General features: G+C 35.8%; 1 protein-coding gene and 1 pseudogene across 1 annotated transcript; one reads left to right on the forward strand and one right to left on the reverse strand.

Moving 5' to 3' along the window:
• Positions 1 to 2,293: 2,293 nt before the first annotated feature.
• On the reverse strand, positions 2,294 to 4,867 carry LOC114749311 (uncharacterized). Its single transcript, XM_028937806.1, has 2 exons — positions 4,006 to 4,867; positions 2,294 to 3,298 (listed from the first exon to the last, which is right to left on the reverse strand). The coding sequence occupies exons 1-2, from the start codon at positions 4,507 to 4,509 to the stop codon at positions 2,525 to 2,527; spliced, it is 1,278 nt and encodes a 425-aa protein (XP_028793639.1). The 5' UTR covers positions 4,510 to 4,867; the 3' UTR covers positions 2,294 to 2,524.
• A 9,538-nt stretch (positions 4,868 to 14,405) lies between these two features.
• LOC114749312 (uncharacterized) lies at positions 14,406 to 20,486 on the forward strand (annotated as a pseudogene).
• The last annotated feature ends 1,113 nt before the right edge of the window (positions 20,487 to 21,599 follow it).

Genomic DNA, 21,599 nt, shown 5'->3' on the forward strand with positions numbered 1-21,599 from the left:
CAGAAATCTCATTAAAGTCTCCTACACATAACCATGCACCCACTACTTCTTTAGCAAATTCTCTAATAATCTGCCAAGTTCTGAGTCTTTCCCTTTCATCATTAGGGCCGTAGACAAAAGTAATGAAACCAGGTACCTCAAATTTTGCAGAATCTGCCTTCACGTGAATCAAGTTTTTTGAACTATACAGGATCTCCATTTTAATTTCTTCACACCACCAGACAGCTAATCCCCCACTTCTACCACTCGGATCCACCAAAAAACTACAATCAAACCTGCAGCCTCTTTTCACCTTTTCAACTTTCACATTTTTTTGTTTAGTCTCCATAAGAAAGACTATTTGGGGTTTCTTGGATCTTATCACATATTTCAGATTTCTAACTGTCAAGGGAACCCCCAACCCTTGACAGTTCCAAGATAGAATACTCATGACTCCTTGGTGGCTGTGGGCCAGCCACCAAAGCCTTCAGAAAAACTCACATAGCCTCCACCCAAAATATCATTTTCATATCCCTCACTATTCATAGACGGAATTTTGCTAGCTCTCCTCTCTCTCTCCGTATTTTCATCCATAATTTTCTTTCTTGCCATTCCCCTTGCACTTCTAACACTCCTCCTACTGCTTCTGTTAACTCTAGGCTTTATCACAACTTCAGCCTGAGTGTTAACCATTTCTACCAATACCTTCCTCTTCTTTTTAATTCTGTCATCAGTTTCCTCATCTAGACCTCTCTTCAATCTGACTCTCCCCAGACTTTCCACCACCTCAGCTAGAGGAGATATACTGCCATAAACAACCACAGCCTTTGATAAATCATTCACTTCCTCCTCAACCTTACCCTTCCCACATCCTTCCCCAGTAACAGTCTCCGCTGCTTCTTTACTTTTCTTATTTGTCTCAGCATTCTCAGAAGCAATAGTATTCACCGATTCACCCTTATGCTGTGCACCATCTTTATCTGACACACTCTCCTTCTCCTTAATGCTCTCATCCGGACATGTTCCACCTCCCTTCTTATTTTTAATTTCAACTTTTTCAGTCAGGCTAAGATTAGAACACGAATTTTCATCTTTCCTTTCACTAGCCAAGATACCAGTATGCTCGGGCCTTTTCCCCTGCCTCCTTACAGAACCATTTTCATCAATTTCCTCCCAATCTTTTTTACAGCTGACTATAATATCATCCACCCTCCTAGCAGCTTGCACATTTAACCAGTTACCATACTGTATTTCCACCGTTTCATCAATATTCTCACGATAAGCACAATTCCTTAGATCATGTCCAATTCTACCACAAATAAAGCATAAGTGGGACAGTCTTTCATACCTTACTTTAATCCAGGCTGGATCTTTACCAGGTCTAGGTGACTTGATTCCTGTGACCAACGGCCTCTTCAAATCAATGAGCACACGAGCTCTTAGAAAACTTCGAACCAGAAGGTCTCCCTTCCTCGGATCCTCAACCAGAACTACCTCACCTATCGCTCCTCCAAGCCTCTTAGCACTTTCTACATTCATCGCAGCTTTTGGTAAATCTTGGAACTGGATCCAGAAAGGGCAACACTCAAAGTCTATTTCACTAATAACCATATCATCGCTCCAGCATTGTATATTCAGAAGCCATCCATTAACCGACCAAGGCCTCCCCCGAAGGACTCTCATGTAATCCTCCTTACGTCTGAATTCGAACATAAATGTCTTTCGATCTATCTCCACAATCGCCAAATCTTCCTTCCTCTCCAGATTCCACCCCTTCCTGATCATCTGTAAAACCGTAGGAACATTCAAATTCTTGTCTGTGATTAGTTTGCCGACTAATTCACCACCGGATCTATTCCGGTCATTCGCTTCAAACCAGTTCAGCTCAACCTCAACACCTCTTCCCTTCTTACTCGATCCTTCTACCATCTCCATTCACAGTGATCTTCAGAGCACCTTTACCAACTCACACTCTCACTAAACCTCTGATACAGAGAATAACAGAGGCTCCACTCGATTTTCCCCGTCGCAGTGGGCGACGTGGTACACACTCTATCACTCTCCTTCTTCTCCGCCGCACCGGCACGGCGAAACAAGAAGTTACGACTTCCGACGATAACCGTCGTAACTAACTCTCACAGCGGAGAGAGAATGCGCTCCCACAACGGAGAGAGACAATAGAGGTGTTTTGATATAATCAAAATCAGTGTTTTTAAAGTATGTAAAGTAAATACGTAAAAGAATTTATCTTAATCTATGAGAAAATATTTTTGAGAAACACTTCCTTCCCAAACACCCCCAATGCCCTTTTAACCATCGACAAGGCCAACCCTGTACATTCAATCAATCAATGTTTACCATTTAGCGTTTCCTGGGTTTCAATGAATTGATTCAGAGATTAAACAAGCGCAGCAAAGAGCAGCCAAAATGTAAAACACATCTCACGGCCGTCATTACGTACGGCTTCTGATTTTCTAAATGCAAGAAATTACTCGTAAATAATTTTACACGAGGAGGAAGAGAAAGAAGATTACTCTATCTACGCTTATGGGTGGGCCAAACCCAACTTACATATGTCAGTCGCCGGCGGCGCGTCCCACGTGACTGCCCGTTTTTTGAGTTGTTTGAAATCTCGAAGGCAATCTTCTAGTCTCATGGTTTGAATTCCCCTCCTCACCGCCGCAAATTTTTTACCGGCGACTTTATCGAATAGCCTCTCCCATCCATCTTCCCAGGCTCCCGAAGCGTTACAGAGACGGAGGCTTCCGTTATCCCAACGGGTCCAGCTCCATCCTCTGTTCAACACCGACATCGCTCTCCCCACGCATTCCTCTTTACAAGCCGCCCTGCAGGGCCGGCATTTCGCTCCGCTCAAAGGACCGGGGCTCGATAACGCAGCCACCGGCACGCCGAACTCGCCCGGCGGGAAATCATACCTCCGATCCGAAACGATGCAGAAAGGGAGCCTCTTCGTCGCGTATGAAACCCCTTGCGTGGTCAGCTGCGCTTTGAAGGCTGTCTCTGAATTGAGACCTTGTAATCCGGCGGAATCTAAAGCCGGTATCAGCGAGAGACGTGACAGGGCCACATTTGATGTATTCTGATCTCCAATCCCTAACCGATCATTTAGCCCTCCGTACGAAGATCCCTCCGGCACCACGTACCGACCGGCGATGAAGTGTTCTGGTTTCAGCGGACGATTCCAGTACCCGTCCACTCTCGTTCGGACTATCCAGTCATATTTCAAATTTTTCTTCGCCTCGTAACTTTTTATCATCGTGAGACATCCTTCGACTAGATTGAAATACTGAATTAGTCCCTGCAATAACGTCATTCCCAAACAAAATCAGATTGATTTATTTTACAAATATCTTCCTTCAAAGCATGGAATGCTATGCTTTTTCGTTAAGGAAGCTTTTTTTCTGTGGCGGTCATAATTATGGGAGACTTGAGAGTTACAACATCAAACGTCCAACAGGGGATTGGGTTGGTGGAAGTGGATTCACCCGTGGAGAAGCTGTTATTCCGTTCGGATGACCACCACGGCCACGCCACTTTCAATACCCGGGAAAAAAAAAATCCGAAACTAAAATGAGAGAAAAGGGGGGAAATGACAAAGAGAAGCCTGCTTGTTGATTTTTGAGCAAAATTTAAATTAAAGCGGTGGCGTAAAAGGGCGAAATTTAAACGTTGCCCACGAATCAATAAAAGTAGTTATCCTTCGCCGAAGTCCAGCAAACATCAGATTTGGTGTGAAATGAGATGGAATAAACACACTTTTCATTACAACCTGAAGAAATCGTTTGACAAGCAGAGCAATATTCACAGATTTTGGAGACGAGAAATTAAATGAAAAACTCGTGGAGGAGGAGGAATACGATTGAGACAGATCCGGTAGACTCGGACTCCCAAATTCCATATCGAACAAGTACAGTTTAGAAGAAAATACGGAATAGATCAAAATATGTACGAAGTGGTTGGAATGAAAAATTTCAGAGACAGAGAGAAGAATCATTGTAAACGAACCTGGATGGCGTTGGGAGAATGGAGCGCCGTAAGAACTCGAGTCTCAGATTCGGTCTCCGGCAAGGGCTGAGGCTGGAAGATGCGCACAGAAGCAACCCTGGGCGCATTCTTCAAGAGAGAGAACTTGAAAGCATCTTTGTCGAGTGGACTGTGCAAGAACAGGTCCGAGTTGGGATATCGCTTCAGAATGTTGTCGATAATTGAGGGTCCAGTGAGCTCAAACCTCCTAGCCCCACCAACCAAACACACCGCTATTCTGGACCGCAGCACCATCTCGTCCTTGGACAAAAAATCCCCATTGACGGTGGAATTGCCTTGAAAGGCAGGAGGGATAAGAAAGTGCCGGAGAGGCGAAAAAGAACTGAAAGGAGGAGAAGGGAAAGAAGAAACGAAGAAGAAGAAGAAGAGAAAGAGAGGAGAAACTATAAACAGCAGCCAACGCCAATCAAGATAAGAAACCCATTTGGCAAAGGGCATGGCTATCTTTTTGGGACTCCCTAGCATCTCTGATTCACTTTTCTCTTAATTTATGCATTCTCATTCGCCCTCAAAAGGGGAATCAAGCAAATCACGTATATATATAATATATGTAAGCAATATAATTCTAGAAAGTTGAGACGCACAAGAGAAGAAAAATTGGGGGCGCATCGCCTGCCCCGAGTTTTTTATCTATTGGTACGACGATGGCAGGTAGAAACTTGGCTGGTTGGTTGGCGATTGGCACGACGAAACGTCGTCGCTCAGTTCGGCTACCAACATCTGAATCTGAAGCTCCTCCATGGGAACGCTCAGGTTGTGAATATTCTCCCTCCTCCTTATTGAGCTTCTCTCTCGTAACTCACACCTAATTAGATGACCTTCCGCTGCCTAATTACAATTCGTCAATTACTTATAATTATTGTTATTATTACAATTAAAATTAGGTGGTTGGTGCGCTTTTCGACCATCTGCGCTTTTTTCCTTAGCCTTGGATATTTTTCCGGCTCGATGCTTTTTATCATGCGATTCCCGTGCTGCTCATATGTTTGCTGCTCCGCTGCCTCGGCACCGCGCGGATTTTTTTTTTTTGGTAGTATTATATTAATAAAAATTCTTAAAAAAATCTGAATATACGAAATTTTAATTCAGTGAACCAGCACTTAAAAATGAAAAAAAAGTGAGGCATAAACTATATTAATAGAATTAAAAATAACAAGTGTTGAAGTAACTATAACATGTTTTATAACTTTTTTTTCCGTTATTTTAGTTAGTTAACAAGTTGTGAATAAAAAATGACAAGTTTTATAATTTTTTTTTGGTTACAGATAATTTCATAACATTTTTAAAATGTTAGTTTAAGCTTCACTTCATTGAGTTATTTTTAAATTTTAAGTGCTAGCTATCTGAATTGAAATTTCATATATTCAAAACTTTTATTTTAAAAATTTTTCCTATTAAATTATGGGTGCATTTCAGTTAGGGGTGTTCGCAGGATGGGATAAAAAAATACTATAATTTCTTATATGAGTTTTTTTATGCTATAATAATTATTTTTTATTGAGCTTCTAAAGATAAAAAAAATTATAAAAATATTATGTAGAAAGCCTAATTATATAGTATAAAAAAGGTGTAAAAATAATATTGTAAAAAATATTGTAAAAGAGACAATATATAATGGCTTTATGAATTATTTTATTAAGAAAAAAGATTTTGTTGAGATAATACTATAACTTAAAGGCTAAAAATCGTTATAAAAATAATTATTATTATTATTAATAAGTAAATTGAATAATTTAATAATAATTATTAATAAATAATTTTTTTAAAAAAACACTCTAGAATTGGACGAGACGGGACAGGACAACCTCATCCCACGTCACATCCCGTCTTGTCTAATACTTGTCCCATCCTGAATTTGTTTTTTTAGTCCCGTTCTATCCGTCCCAAACTTATCGGGACAAATTGAATACATCTAGCTCAGTTTACATGCTTTTGACATTTTCAGGAAAACAACATAAGGAGAGAATGACATAAAAGGATCCCTGAAACGGGTAATTGATAAAAATTGTCCCAGGAAATAACTAAAATTCAGAGAAACTTGGTTGGAATTAAAATTTGTCCATTGGGAAACATCTCATGGGTGAAATTAAAATTTTGAGCGCATTTACATGAATGCTCTTCGCTTTTTTCAAATAATAGTTGCCATTCATGAGTATGTATTTGTTATTACGTATGAGTAGAGTGTTCATAAATTAAAAAAAAAAAAAAAAAAAGGCAAATGAGTAGAGTGGTTATTCATGATATTACATGTATTTCTCGCTTGCAATCATATGCTTATCATTCCTGAATAGAAGATTTTATTCTTATTATAAAACTTAATTAATGATTTTATATAATATTTTCATCACATTAGTAGGGGGCGTTAGTGGTCCAATGGTCAAATGTTTCAAAAAGTTGAGGTTCAGCCGTTCAAATGCCATTTTAACCACCCCCTCCTCAATAATTTTCTAATTTTAATTAAGTGCTCAAATCTTTTCTGATATTAGCCCATTTCATAGCACTGTTTTTATTAAGCGCCTGTTTTAGCTTTACTTATATGTCATCCTTCCTCATATAAACGTCAATGGTCATATGTCAATACCCCATAAATTAATATAAAACAACACAATTTCAACAAACCATGCCGCGTTCTCAATAGTTACCATTACGTATATTTGTTTAATTGTCTGCGCAATATAAAAATACTTAATATTTATTTTTCTAATCAGCACAATTATGACTTTTTTATAAGTACGCAGTACCGTCACAGATGTAACTTCTTTTATTTATTCCAAATTTCAGTATCATCTATCATTTAATTTAAATAGTAGTAGCATTATTATAACTTAATTATTTTCTACTCTATTTTAACGTAGTCTATAACACAGCAAACTGCTGGCAAGCCCAGCAGAAATCATGGGCCACGTGCAAAGTTATTAGGTGGGGTACCAGACAATATATCAATTTTAGCAATCACAGCTACCATATGAATTTAAATGGAAAAAAAGGTAAATATGTGCAATTTGCGCGTTAAGAAATTAATGAGCAAATTTAAAATAAGACCTCTACTTGGTCAAAATTTCTAAAATGGAAACCAAGTGCTTCGAGGACAAATGCCGCCAAATTATTGCGTCTGTGCTGGAATCTGGATTTGATTTTAGGATATTTTACAGGAAAATAATTGAGGGGAAAATATTAATGAGATAAAGACGAGTGGGTTGTTATCAACTTTTTGTTTTGGTAACAGCTGTTATCAACTTTTGTTTTTTGGCGGTGGAAGATTTGCTAACCTGCGAGAGCCCACATGAGATTGATGAGGATTGGGAGGGACGTACCCAGAAAGAAGCGAATCAATTCTTGCTTGCTGGACAAAGGTGATTGGGTTTGCATGAAGATGGCCCACTTTCCCAGTAGCCTACTTCACCTCATAGCTTCCTTTATTATTTTATCTTTTTCCCAGTTCTTGTCCTCTTTCACTTTTTCAAGTGATTAATTAATTAATTAATTGAGTTTATATAAGTTGATCCTTTTCTTAATTGCTGATCAAAGTGATTCCTCACCCACAGAACCCGGGACCATGGAACCAGTCCTGAACATTGAGTAAGCAGCGGTGAAATGGACCTGGATTCCTTCAATTGAGGTTCAGTCAAGGTACATTAAAATTCAGCCCAAAAAAAAAAATTCAAGGTACATTAAACAGGTGGTGCCATTGTATTCAAATAAAGACTTGTGTTTATTTCTCTAAAACATTTTTAATTTCTTCCCTCGGTATTATTAGATCATACTCTTCGCCTATTTATAAAGTATAGTGCGATTTTTTCCCCTATAAGTTAGTCTATTAGATTTCTAACATAAATATATTATTTTATCCCTTTATATATTTTTTTTTGGAAAGTATATATATACACACATAGTAGATAAAAAAATAAAATTATTAAATTATTAAATTTTAAGTTGTGGATAATAAAATCTGAATTTTTGGAAAGTCGTTTGTAAATATATTATTATTCCCTTGATTCTATTTATGAGGCAAATAGTGAATAAATTTTTTTGTCATGTTTACAAAGTATAGAGATAAATTTTTTATGTGAATTGACAACTTTACCATTCACTTATTATTGCGTTGACTTTGTTATCAATCTACTCCTCCGGATATTAATATAAGACCCATTTAATTAATTTGATTAGATTAATGATGTTAGGTAAGCTAGTTAATTATAAGAAATGTCACATGTTTTTCCTAAAATATCATAATCATCTTTCTTAGTACCTCATCTTTTTCTACTACTTGATTATGGTTGAGGGAGTCTCTATAGGGGTAATTTAGAAAAAATTGATAAATATGAGAAATGGGTCTTATATTTAGGACCAAAACTAACTCAACAATTAGGTCTTATATTAAAGACCGGAGGAGTATAATGTATACTCCTCTAGCCTTATTTATAGAACAACGGAAAAATATATTTTTTAGTTTTATTTATAGGCCACTAAAAGATTTTTTGAACATGGATATATAATTTTTTTGTTGACTTTGTTTACATGAGTTATAATGTATATTGAATAGAAATAAAATTAGAAAATTCTTGAATTTTAAATGAGAGCTAATGAAATCTAAAGTTTTCCTTAGTATGTGTAAAATATATTGTAAATGATTTATAAATAAGGTTAGAGGAGTATTAAATATAAGTAAAGTTGAAAAATTAATAAAATTTAAAATTTTTCTTGATTTGTGTGGTATATTGAATAAGGATAAAATTGAAAAGTTGTTGAATTTTAAATCAGAGCTAATGAGATTTAAAATTTTTCTTGATCAATGTGAAACATATTGTAAGTAACTTGTAAATAAGATTAGACGAGTATTAAATATAAGTAAAGTTTAAAAGTTATTTCTCGAATCCTTAATATAAGATCTAATTATTGAGTATTAAATTTGAAAGAAAAATTAATAAAATTTAAGGTTTTTTCTTCGTTTGTGTGGAACACATCTAAAATGACTTGTAAACAAAACTAAAAAGCAATTAATAGAGTACTCCTAAATTAAGAAAGTGCTTGGTTTAATAAAAAAAACACACCTAAAAAATGTTTTTACATAAATTAAGACAAAATTATTTTCATATATTTATTTTGTATACTATAAAATTATTTTTAAAATTATAATTTGTTTTTTTATCAAACACTCTTTCAAGGAGGTGTTTAGATTACCCACTAAGTGCTTTTAAAAAATATTTTTTCTTAAATCGAGATAAATTTTTTCATATGTTTATTTCGTATATTATAGAAATACTTTTAAAACTATGATTTTGTTTCTATCCAAATTTTTTTTAAATCTCAAGTGAGGCGCCACAATTTAGGGCACAAATGGGGGTTGGGTCTAACAGAAGGAGCTAATCCCTCGCAACGTGACGAACTAAGGTTCGAATCTCTATTGGGAGAGGTGTCCACATTTAGTACCCGACAGTGTCTCAAATAGAATTACTTCTAATAGGAAGATACATATATTTTAGTATAAAAAAAAAAAAATGGGCGCAAATCGGCCGTGAACTTCCCCTGGCCGCTGGCTTTCCACCCGATCAACGGACTCCCTGGAGCACGTCAAAGAACGGTAATATTCCCCGAAGACCATAGGATTAATTAATACGTAGCACTACGGTTCATGTGCTTTCGATGGATGTTCCATCTTTTACCTTTGTGCAGTCCATTTTTGTTCTCTCACTCGTTTGAAATCTTTACATGAATCAGGCCCAAAAAAAAGACGAAAAAGAAATCTTTACATGAAGTACAGATACATAAATATGCGTACTACTGTTGTGCTTAATATAGGACCTAATTATTAAGTTGATTTTTGTTCTAAATATAATATTCATTTATCATATTTATCAATTTTCTCTAAATTACTCCTCTTGATACTTCTTTAACCATTATCAAATACAAGAGGAAGATAGGGTATTAAAAAAGATGATTATGATATTTTAGAAAAAATGTATCATATTTCTTATAACTAACTAACTTACCTAATCTAATCAAATTAGTTAAACAGATTTTATACTAGGAATAGGAGGGGTACATACACATTTATTACACGTAAAAAACGCACGTCCCGTCCAGGGAGACCAATAGCTTATAATGTGGTTAACTGTTATTTTAAATATAAAATTTTAATTTATTTTATTTCTTAAGGTGATGATTTTTTTAAATTCTTCCTATTAATTATGTATACATTGAGGAGGTTTTAATTTACGGGTAATTTTCAATACAGATAATTATGGAAAGTACTATCTCCAGATAATTCATCAAATTACATTGTTTGAAATATTAATTAAAACTAGTTGAATATGTAAAAGAAAATATAACTTTTTTTAATAAAAAACACTATCATTTGTGTGGAGAGTATGCATGTAAGAATTAAATATGCAATATACAAGTACCATTAGTAATTATATGAGAGTAAAATAAAAAGCTAACAAAGTAAAGTTGAGACAACATCTAAACGCCTCATATAAAAAGAAACATGCCATACTCTATAACTGTCTCTCGTAAAAAGAAACAGACGGAATACTTTAGGTAACCGATACATATTATTAATAAATAAATAATTTAACTAATTTTTTTAATATATATAAATTAATTATTTAACTCTTGTTTTTGTAATTGAATGTGCTGTGAATTGGCGACAGCAAAAAAATGTACTAGTGTAATTTATACAATATATTTTGTAATGTAATTTATATTATAAAATAAGTTTTATATTTAGGATATAAGAATTACTGTATATTGGCGTGTTCAGCTGTTCTTGATTCTAGATTGAATAGAGTTTTTGATTTTATAATCTGCACACCACTTTGCTGATAATATTTCTTTATTAACCAAACGAGCCTTGGACGACCCCAGTAGTCCCCGCAAAGAAAGCCGTGAACCGAGTAAGGGTTTTAATTAATTAAAATATATTTGTCATCCATGGACACACCACGTTAGGGTTGTATATGGGCAGGGCTAGATAAGACAAACCCTATGTCTGATGTCTAGCTCGAAAAATGAACGGGTTGTGTTTTGTAGCCTGCTACCCAACCCTGCCTGGTATAAGTCCTAACTATTTTGGGCTGAGCAAGGATGAGTTGGGCAGGACAGACTTTCATGCCCAACTTAACGACACCTTGCCAAATCATATGTGGAAAAATTCAATTATAACTAACAAACTCGTAAAAATTATAACTAGTTTGAAAGATCAAATATGAAAATATAAATTTAAAAATACCAAGCTGTCCCTAATTAATCTTTTTCTATTTTCCCTAACTTCATTTTTTAATAATTAAAACATTTAATAACTAAGCTAATTATATAATTCAATTCTTTAGTTCATTCATATAGTTAGTAGATTCTTATGATCATATGAAAGCACAAGATTTGAAAGATGGTTTTAGTTTTTTTTTTTTTTTTTGTTTTAAAAAATTGGAGGTAAGAGGAAAAGAAGGAAATTTGATTAGGAGCAATTTAACATATTTAATCTTATATTTTGATATCTGGTTCTTTTATATAATTATAATTTCTATGTTCCTTTTATTTTTTCTAGATTTACCTAATTTTTTTAGTTAAAATAAAAGAGGATAATGGATGAAAATAGTATAATATTGTATATTATAATATATGTATAATTATATATTTTTACGTGTAAAGCCAAATGGACAGGGCAACATACCCTGTCCATGCCCTGGCCCTGCCCAAAAATACCTATTTTTGTTTAGGTAGGTTGTTATTGAGCTAGGCTGGTTTTTTTTTTTTTTTTTGCAAGCTTAGGCACACATTTAGAGTATGCGGGTCTTATGCACACCCCTAACCACATATATACTCTGATCTAATTAAAATGGAAAAAAAAACTGTCAGGCGTAGACATTATTCTTTTCACCGAGACACTCAAATTTGATCCTTAATATATTGATCTTAAATATAATATCATAATTTATTTTTTTCTCATATTTATTCATTTTTTTAAAGTATTCGTTATAATAATGATAGTTTTAGCAAATATATTTGATAAGTACAGATATTTTAGAAAAGATAATATTTATTTATTACAAATAACTAATTTAACTAGGTTTTTTTAATCTATTTAAATTAATCAACTAATTCTTATATCAAGGACCGGAGATAGTATATATTAAAATTATTTTGCATTAAGTTTCATCCAATACTCCAAAATATTTTTCATGTGTATTCAGTAAAAATACTGGATGTATCTAAAAAATATTTTAAAATGTTGGATGAATCACAAAATATTTTAGGATACTAGATGCACTTGACAAAATATTTCAGGGTGATAGACGAATCAAAAAATATTTCTAAGATTTTGAATTTGCCTAAAAGATAATTTAGGGTGTTAGATAATTGCATTAGAAAATATTTTAAGATGTAGGGCATATCTAAAAAAAAAATTTCAGCGTGCTGGATGAAATACAATATTTTAGAATAATGAATGTACTTGAAAAAAAAATAATTTAGAGTATTAAATGAAACTTAAACCAAAAATAATTTTCATGCATATATATTTTTTTAATAAAAATGGCAAAAAAAAAGGAAAAAGCCAAAAAAAAAAATCTAAGATCCCACACTGCTCAGCACTCAAAAGTTGGAGTGAGTTTTATCTGAGTCCATTCTGTTCTCTTCTAAAGCCCAATCTATCCGGGCCATGAAAGCCCGACATGTTCAAGCATTATTATGACATTAGATGGCTTGGGTTGCTTGCCAGTTGGGCCCAGTATCATGGGTCAGGAATAAACGGTTCAATCTCGCATTAGAATTTTTCAATATGAGACTGGATGATTTTTGTCTGATTCGCTAGGTTTTCAGTATTTATTATATATATTTTTTGTTTTCCTGTCATCCTCCCGAGCAACTCATGCACCGCAACTTCTGCGTAATTAAGTCAAGATTTAAGGTGGTGCTTAGTATTAGTAGAGAGAAACGGTTCTGAGCTCTGTTGCTTGGCCTGATGGTTAGAAAGGGTGCCCAAAGTGTGCACTCGCCTCTAGGTCTCGGTTTCAACATCTCACCCTGCCTTTCTGGGCAAACTCCGGATCCGGATTAGTCGATCCCTTTAAGGATCGGATACCGGGGGAGTTATAACCTAATTCAAAAAAAAAAAAGAGAAACGGTTCTAGTTAATACTTTTAGCATTTACTAATAGCAACAATAAATGCTAATATGCTGTAAAAAATGGTAGTAGCAATAATGATAATGATAATAATAATGCGCTGGAAGGCTTGGGGCGGGAGGGTTTGAGAAGAGGGGCTTATCCAAGGAGCCGGAGGGGACACGTGGAGAGATGGAAGAAGAGAGAGAGAGATCAAGGCTTGGTTTCCTCGTCAAAGAGCAATTGAATTATGGCGCCACGTGGCATGGAAGTCGACCACGAATGCCCGGGGACACGTAGTTCAGAGTCAGACGTATATCATCCACAGCCACGTTCCAATGGTCAACAGGTGCTCCCGGGCTTGCCCAATGAACCAAAGCTGCTTCCACGTCTCATCCACCGGACGTGGCATTCCAATGGATAGATAAGGGTCCTATCACTTTCCATACTCCATTTTATCCAATTCCGCTCTTGCCTTCGCTCCCAAATCCCCATCCTCTCGCGTCCGTATCCCCCTATTGTGCATGAATTTGCACTGTCCCATCGTCCTTTTGATTCGCATATTTTCCTCTGTTCTAGTATACCTGACTTCCTTCACAATGTAAAGCCACATATCTGCAACGAAATTTTAAATATACGTAATTTCAAGGAAAAACATCTCCCAACATTGCTACTCACTCGGATCCTTTCATTTCATTTGTGTGTTTAGAAAGAGCAAGATAATATCGCAACAAACATGGACTCATGAGGGCACACTAATTCCCCCCCCCCCTTTATTTTTCTCTGCGCACCGTCTGCATTTAATATGTAAAACGAGGAAATGGTATAAAATTAAAAGAAATATTTTATCTGACTCAATTCCGATTAGTTCGAATCCTGATAAATCTTCTTTTTAGAGTATGATAGGGGACGTTAAAAAAGCCACTTAAAATTAGTTATCTTCATTAAATATGTTAATATTTGTAATACTACGTTTCTCAATTTGTGATTAATTTTCCTAAAAATATGTAAACTGTTCTATAAAAAAACAACGCGAGGGAATAAAATTATGTGTGGAAAATAATTTAAGGTATATAAAATTCCTTATTCGAGGAAGGAAGAAATGGCACGTGGCAAATCCAAAGTGCGGCAAAAGGCGAGGGGAACTCTAAATCAGAAAGTTGTGGGACCCCGTCGGCTCACGTGTTACGTGTACACGATTAAACAATAAGTATCGGGATTCGCCGCTCCCGATGGATCTGAGTTCCTCCTCTCTCGTACCCACTCCAGCCACCGCTTTTGCTTATCTCACCATTCCAATTCAAATGTCCCCAAACAAAGATTCCGATTTTCCCTCTGATTCTCCCTTCATTCTCTCCTCTCTTTCCTCTTTTTAACATTCAGAGTCTTCATCCAAACACTGAAAAAGGTTTCACATTGTATCACAGCTGCCTCAACTCGAACTCCAAGTCTGTCAATGCCATTTTCCCCCAATGGCGGCGGCGACTTTCAGAGGCTACTCCGCGCAATTTGATTTCCAGCTCAGACTTCTCCATTATAATACTCATAATGTATTGCAGCACAGAAAGCTGTGGTTCCGCCCTGATCGACTTCCTCTCTCTCAAATTTGCTGCTGTTGTCCCGATTCATTGGTCCCGATTCGCAGAATCTCTCGGCCTGGCAACACCGGTGAGAGGACTGAAGAATGGCGGTTCGATACTACCAAAATCCCCCACAGAGTTCGTATTCAACCGTCTCCTGCAATGCCCTTTGCTTCACCACTGTAAGCGTCTAATTTCCATTACTACACTATTGTCATTTTATATAGATAGCCGTATATATATAATATCAAATTGTTATAAATATATCTCCGCCTCGGGGTATATGGGGTCACTAATGTCAACTGTGAAGGTCTGCTATGGTTTATGCTAGTATGCGTTGGCAGTGGTAAGACGATGAACCCAAAAGGCAAGAAATGCTTTGTAGTCTATTTTCGAAATTTTGACAACCTTGATGTGATAGGAGGTATTGCATCGATCAAGTCCATGCAGTTTTTCTATTTTTCTTTTAAGTTTTCAGCTTTCTTAGAACCAGTAGAAGACTTAAAATTAAATTGTTCTGTGATATTCTAGCGAATGGTGAGGACCGTCTCTTGGCTCGTAAGAGATTGAAGTGGTATTATCATGCATCAACACGGCATGAATCGAACGATGGGTTTGCCTTACAACGAAATTAACGGGGCTATACCTTTTGTAACTAGTAAGTAAAAATGACCTAATAATGAAATGTTAGTTGAATGCACAAATTGGTATACTATTTTGAAATGAAAATTCTTTAGTTGTCAATAATGTGATGAAACTTAAATGCCTGGATCAACATTGAGGACAGATGGAGGAACAAAGCTTAGTACTTATTTATCCACTTTTCCTCAGCGTAAATAATGCTTTGTCTTGGGAAATACGTTATACCATTGCATAATAATGGCTTTATTTTGTATCTTTTACAATTTTCTTCTTATGAAATATGCTTTAAATGATTATGCTCCTTAATATCGTAGTGGCCACAGATCATCTACGAAGCAAGAAAAATTCTACCCTCGCTGTAACCCGAGAAATTCAGGTCCACAGTCACGTGATACTCCTCCCAAAAGAGGTAGATTATGAATGATATTCTTGCCAAATTGTTACAGTGCCATGGTCATTCTGTCTAATGATTAAAGAGAAGCCAATGTTTTCAGTTGGCCCTTTACAGTATCTTCAAAACTATTTTTCTGTGTTAATTGGTTTTTTCAGACACTGGTATAGCAAACGAGAAGGACTGGGGTATCAGCTTGTTGAACGAAAACGTAAATGAGTCTGGCATTAATGAAGATGGGAGCACCTGGTTTAGAGAAAGTGGGGAAGAATTGGGTGAAAATGGATATAGATGTAGATGGACAAGGATGGGAGGTCAATCTTTTGATGGTTCCTCAGAATGGAAGGAAACGGTATTTATACTTTTATACTTTTGAAATTACTAGTATGATTGATCAGGAATTAACTCTGCAGAAGCAGCTTTTGTTAAAGTTGAATGAAAGTTATGTCATGATTTCTGTTGATTTTTTTTTTTTCCATGCCTGGTTATCAAAAGAGACTAACTCATTACTGTAATTTGAGTGTTAATTTTTTCTTTTGAAAAATTGGTGATTAATATTCTTAATCAGGAATTTTCAGCTATATCAACTTGTCCCAACTCATTTAACTGACGGGCAATTTTTACTGGTAGAGACAGTAATTGTCATCAATACGCATTGCACCAACCTTTACCTAGGGTCAAGTTCTTTTACATTCAAAGATCTGCTGGATGCAGCCATGATGTTATTGTTTTGCAATTTCTTTTAAGCACTTGTTTCTTCGTAAGTTCTTAGGTTTACACTGTCAACTTCGACAGGAATTTAGCTTTTTGATTTTATGGCTGATTAATTCCATTGTATAAATATTATGTTTTTCAACTTATTGTTGGTTAAACCTAGATGCTAGAAATACCATTAACATGTGATATTTGTTCACATATATTGGGTGCACAAATATTTTTTGTTGCCTAATCAAATATGGTTTGCATGAGTTTGATATTTTTGTTTGACCCCATCAAGCACCTTTCAGTTGGACTCATTCTTAACATGTTATATTGTTTATGACCTTATCAAGCATCATATACCAGGTGGATTCATTTAATTGGCTTTATTGATCTAATTGACAGTGGTGGGAGAAGAGTGACTGGACGGGATATAAGGAGTTAGGTACATTACTCTCTTTGTCTTTGCTAGAGCAGCTTGATATTAAATTATATGGAATTTGTTCTGAAAATGTTAGGAACTCTGATTGTTTTGGGAGGGAGTCCAGAATTACTTCTGGAAGAAGCAACACTCATGTGACTTTTTCTTAAAGGTGATTTTGGGGAGCTCCAAATATTGCTCTGGACCCCTTAAGTTTATTTAGCAAAACTCTAGAGACATATTGTGTGTACATGTATTTTGGTCAAAGTTGATACAATGTAGAGAAAAATAATTTGGTTGCTCTTTGGTTGTGTCTAGAAGTGTTTCTATTCACGTATCCTGCTTCAATAAAAGTTACTGGAATGCTGGATCTCCATTTGTTGTCTCATGATCTCTAGTTGGTTGAGTAGTTGTTTCTCCTATGTTTAGTTACCCATGTACCTTACTTGCAATATTCTGGTCATATGCATTTGTTCACAAACTTCTGTTTGAATGAATGGCCGCTGGACAGACTCAAACATGACGTCAAAATTTGCTTGTTTCATGTCATACCATATCCACTATTGCATTTGATGAGCAGCCTATGCTGCTAGGGGGTTGCTTAATTCATACATTCGTGAAAAATGGCATTATTGACCGAGTTTCCTCAAAACCTCATTCTGAATTGGCTGTTATTTTCATTTACAACCTTGGCAAATTTGCCTAATATATTAGGGGACTCAGACAATTTATGTTCCCAGTGTACTGCATTCTATATTTACTAATAGTGTTATTGATTCTCTAATTAGTGTCCTACAGGCTGTAGTGTCATTATTTGTCATCTGCTTAAATGATCAAAATGTTGTCTTTGAACGGGTGCACTCATTAGTGTCAATATTCTCTTCCAGGTGTGGAGAAATCTGGTAAAAATGCTGAGGGGGATTCATGGTGGGAACATGGCAAGAAAATTTAAATCAAGATGAATGGAGGTAACTTTTTTTATTTTTAATTATTTCCATCTTGCAAATAAGGAAAGCTATCATCTGAACTAGCCTTGCGTGCTTATTCTTGCAGCAACATAGCAAGAATAGAAAGGAGTGCACAAAAACAAGCAAAATCAGAACTGAAAATGCTGGATGGTATGAGAAATGGTAAGCTGATACTGCATATGACATCAAATATTGGTGTTCTCTATGAATCATTTATGAAACAAATGCATTTAAGACTGACCGTTCAATTTGGGTAGGTGGGAGAAATATGATGCTAAAGGCTGGACTGAGAAAGGTGCACACAAGTATGGTAGACTGAATGACCAATCATGGTGGGAAAAGTGGGGAGAAAACTATGATGGAAGAGGATCTGTTCTCAAATGGTTCTATTTAATCATCCTTTCATGTGAATTTGCTTTAATGATCTTTTATGCAGTTTCACGTTTCCATGTGCTATATGTCTTAGAATAGGTAAACATAGGTTAGGATCCATGGCGTAAAGTGTAAAAAATTTTTAACAGCATCGAATAACATCCTTTATGATGATTTTTTTTTTCTGGATGATGACTTGTTTTTTTTTGGGAAATTGATAATTTGATTTCTATTAGGCAGATCGAAGTGAGAAAGTTTCATGATCAAAGATTATTTTGCATCTATTGATTCTTAATATCAACATATCATGTACTTTTTAAATAAATTGAAAAAGGGGAACACGGCCTTTGATCACATAGTTATTAACTCTTTCTTAACGTCTGTTGAGTAAGTTCAACTTGATAATTGCTCATAAACGAATTATTTTTTTTGGCTGACTCCTATGCAACAGGAATTTTCTAGTGATTGTTTTAGGAGTGGAGGGGGTACCCATCCTCCAATTTTTCTATGCAGCTCACTTTGTATCAGTTCTGATTGACAATCTTCTTCACGCATCCTTCTGCTATATAATTTTTATAATTTCTCAGGACTGATAAATGGGCTGAAACTGAGCTTGGGACAAAATGGGGAGACAAGTGGGAGGAGAGGTTCTTTAGAGGCTTGGGTACACGGCATGGGGAAACATGGCATGTATCTCCCAATAATGAACGTACGTTCTCATGATGATTTTAGTGATTTTAGTTTCTGTTTATCACAATCTTTTCTTTCATTTTCTTTTCCTTTTTGGATGTCATTATGCCCATATGCCTCCCATAGATAGTCTTGCAGGTTAGATTAGCTTATTTGGTAAGAACACTTGTTCTCATCATGTACTTGATTTAGGGAAGTCATTCTGTGTTAGCTTTCGCCCCACCCCTATTATATATCCACACAGTTACATCACAGCAATGTTGTGGTGTATCTTTATGGTGACCACTTCCTCCTAGGAAAGGACCCCATGTTGAAGGATGGACTAAATTTTGGCTATCTTCATATTTTAGGTTTCCATTGACTAATAAAGTTAATCACCAAGATCTTGAGTAGTCTGGTTCAAACTCGATGCCAAAGCTGTGAGTTTAGAAAGGCATATTTTCAGCTTTGCTGTCAATCCATTCAAATGGCAAAAAGCAATGATATTGTTAGTCCTGTTCACCAAACATGGTTGCCCTCTATTTTTTCCCCATCATTCTAATTTGGGTCATTGCCTTGTGTATTCACGGACTAGCGAGGGCCAGATTGACCCTTCCTTTCCAAGTTGCTGATTTAATATAAAAAAGTGGGGCGTTTTATTCTTCTTATCATGTTTCATGTTATAATCATTGGCAGCCATAGGAGTACCTTGGTTGGTGTTTGGCTGGCTTCTTCTCTTTCATTTTTCATCTTCTATGCGGCTGATCTTGACCATATTTGGTTTTAGCGTAACGTTAATTTTTTTTTTTTTGGGGGTGAATAGTATAATGTGTTTTCTTCCTTTCGTCAGGTTGGTCAAGAACTTGGGGAGAAGAGCACTTTGGAAACGGGTATGAACGAAACTATGTTATAGCTGATTGTTTTGCTATTTTACTTCTGATAACGGCTTCTTGCTGACATGGACTCATTATGTCAAATTTATTAAGCACATATCACCTGAAATGACCTTAGGAAAAGTTGTCGGCAGGGGCTGATTAGAGGCTTTTTCTTGTATCAGGAAAGTCCATAAATATGGAAACAGTACAACCGGTGAAAGCTGGGATATTGTTGTGGACGAGGAAACATATTATGAGTAAGATCACTGCTTTCCTAGCATATAATCAATCTTTAGTATTTTTTTTTTGCCAACCAATCTTTAGTATTTTGTTTTGAAGGAAGTAGCATATACCAAAAAATTTTAACCAGATAATAATCTTCTTGTAATTGAAGTTTGGTGATGTTTCTGTATGAAGGGCTGAACCTCATTATGGTTGGGCGGATGTGGTGGGGGATTCAACTCAGTTACTTTCCATCGAGCCTCGAGAAAGGCCGCCCGGTGTCTTTCCTGATTTAGACTTTGGTTCAACCACGCCCCCTCGATCTGATGTCCCACCAGAAGATTTGCCTCCTACACAATAAGGAGCAGATTTTTGTCCTCCATATTTTATTTTTATAATTATCATTTTCTTTAGGATGGTAGAAAAGTCCCCAACTGATGCTTGATTTGTAAAATAATTTTATGCACCAATCATTTATTCATTCTTTCCATCGTTATTTATTTTTGGGTGAAAGTTATTTATTTTCGTTGTGGAAGGGTATGAGCATTGGCCTTGGCATGGAATGTGTCAACGTGGTATGTAGGGTATGAATGAGGAAATTGCAATGAATGAATATTAAATGGAAAAAATTATGTTGACACGCTTTCAGTGAGATTTTAAAATAGATGGTGAAGTTCAAGAGTATGATCAAACATTTTTGCCAAGGAAGGACTTGGTATTTCAATTTTATTCAATAACTTGAGATAGAAAATGCTCATAAATATTTCCTTAAAGATTTATTTGTCTTTGAATTAAAAGTCAGAATTATTTTTAGCCATCCATATAATGTAATTTATTTAGCAATTTTTAATTATTAAACATATTATACATATTTTCTAAAATTAAACATGACTAGATTTCTTAACCTTGAACATGGCTAGATGTCCGGGAAAAAAAGGGGGGTTAGATATGGGTCCTTTATGTTACATGACTCGTTGGGTTTGAGAAATGAGCAAAATCATCTATCAATTATAAACATCGTGGTTTTTGTAACCCAAAAAAAAAAAAACATCGTGGTTTACACACACATACACACACACGGAAGATGAGCTGGGATCAGACTAGCATTTATCTGTGGTAATTACGTACCCTGAGAAATCATTCGTCGAAAATCATTTTGAGATCCCCTTAAACCCGATCGAATTGGGTCAATTCCCAGGAAACTCATTTTTGGGCCTAAAGTTGAGTTGAGAATAAGAATCACATGCCCCAAAAGCCCAAATCGAAGGGCTGAAAATTAAAATGAGCCGTTCAGTGGTGAATCACTGAATCTCTCGCTTGTCTACTGTGTGCAAGTGTAAGATTGGAATTAGAGATTGCTTTGAGGACGGTCAATTTTTTCCTTCTCTGTTGCTTCTGGGGAGCTGTGATGTCTTCGCTGACTGTGAAACCCTCCTTCCTACCCCAGTTATCTTCTGCTTCTACTTCGTCAACAAGTCTTGTGTCCTTCCGAACTCGTTCGGCGTCATCGGTTAACTTTCCAAGGAACTTGAAGCATAAAGGAAGATTGTTTTTGAGAGTTCAGGCATATAATTCCTCTGAAAATGACGCTTCCAACAATTCTGGCGATTCAA

Source organism: Neltuma alba, unplaced genomic scaffold (genome assembly GCF_004799145.2).
Source record: "Neltuma alba isolate B1F8T4 unplaced genomic scaffold, ASM479914v2 tig00006016_pilon, whole genome shotgun sequence".
Taxonomy (NCBI): Eukaryota; Viridiplantae; Streptophyta; class Magnoliopsida; order Fabales; family Fabaceae; genus Neltuma; species Neltuma alba.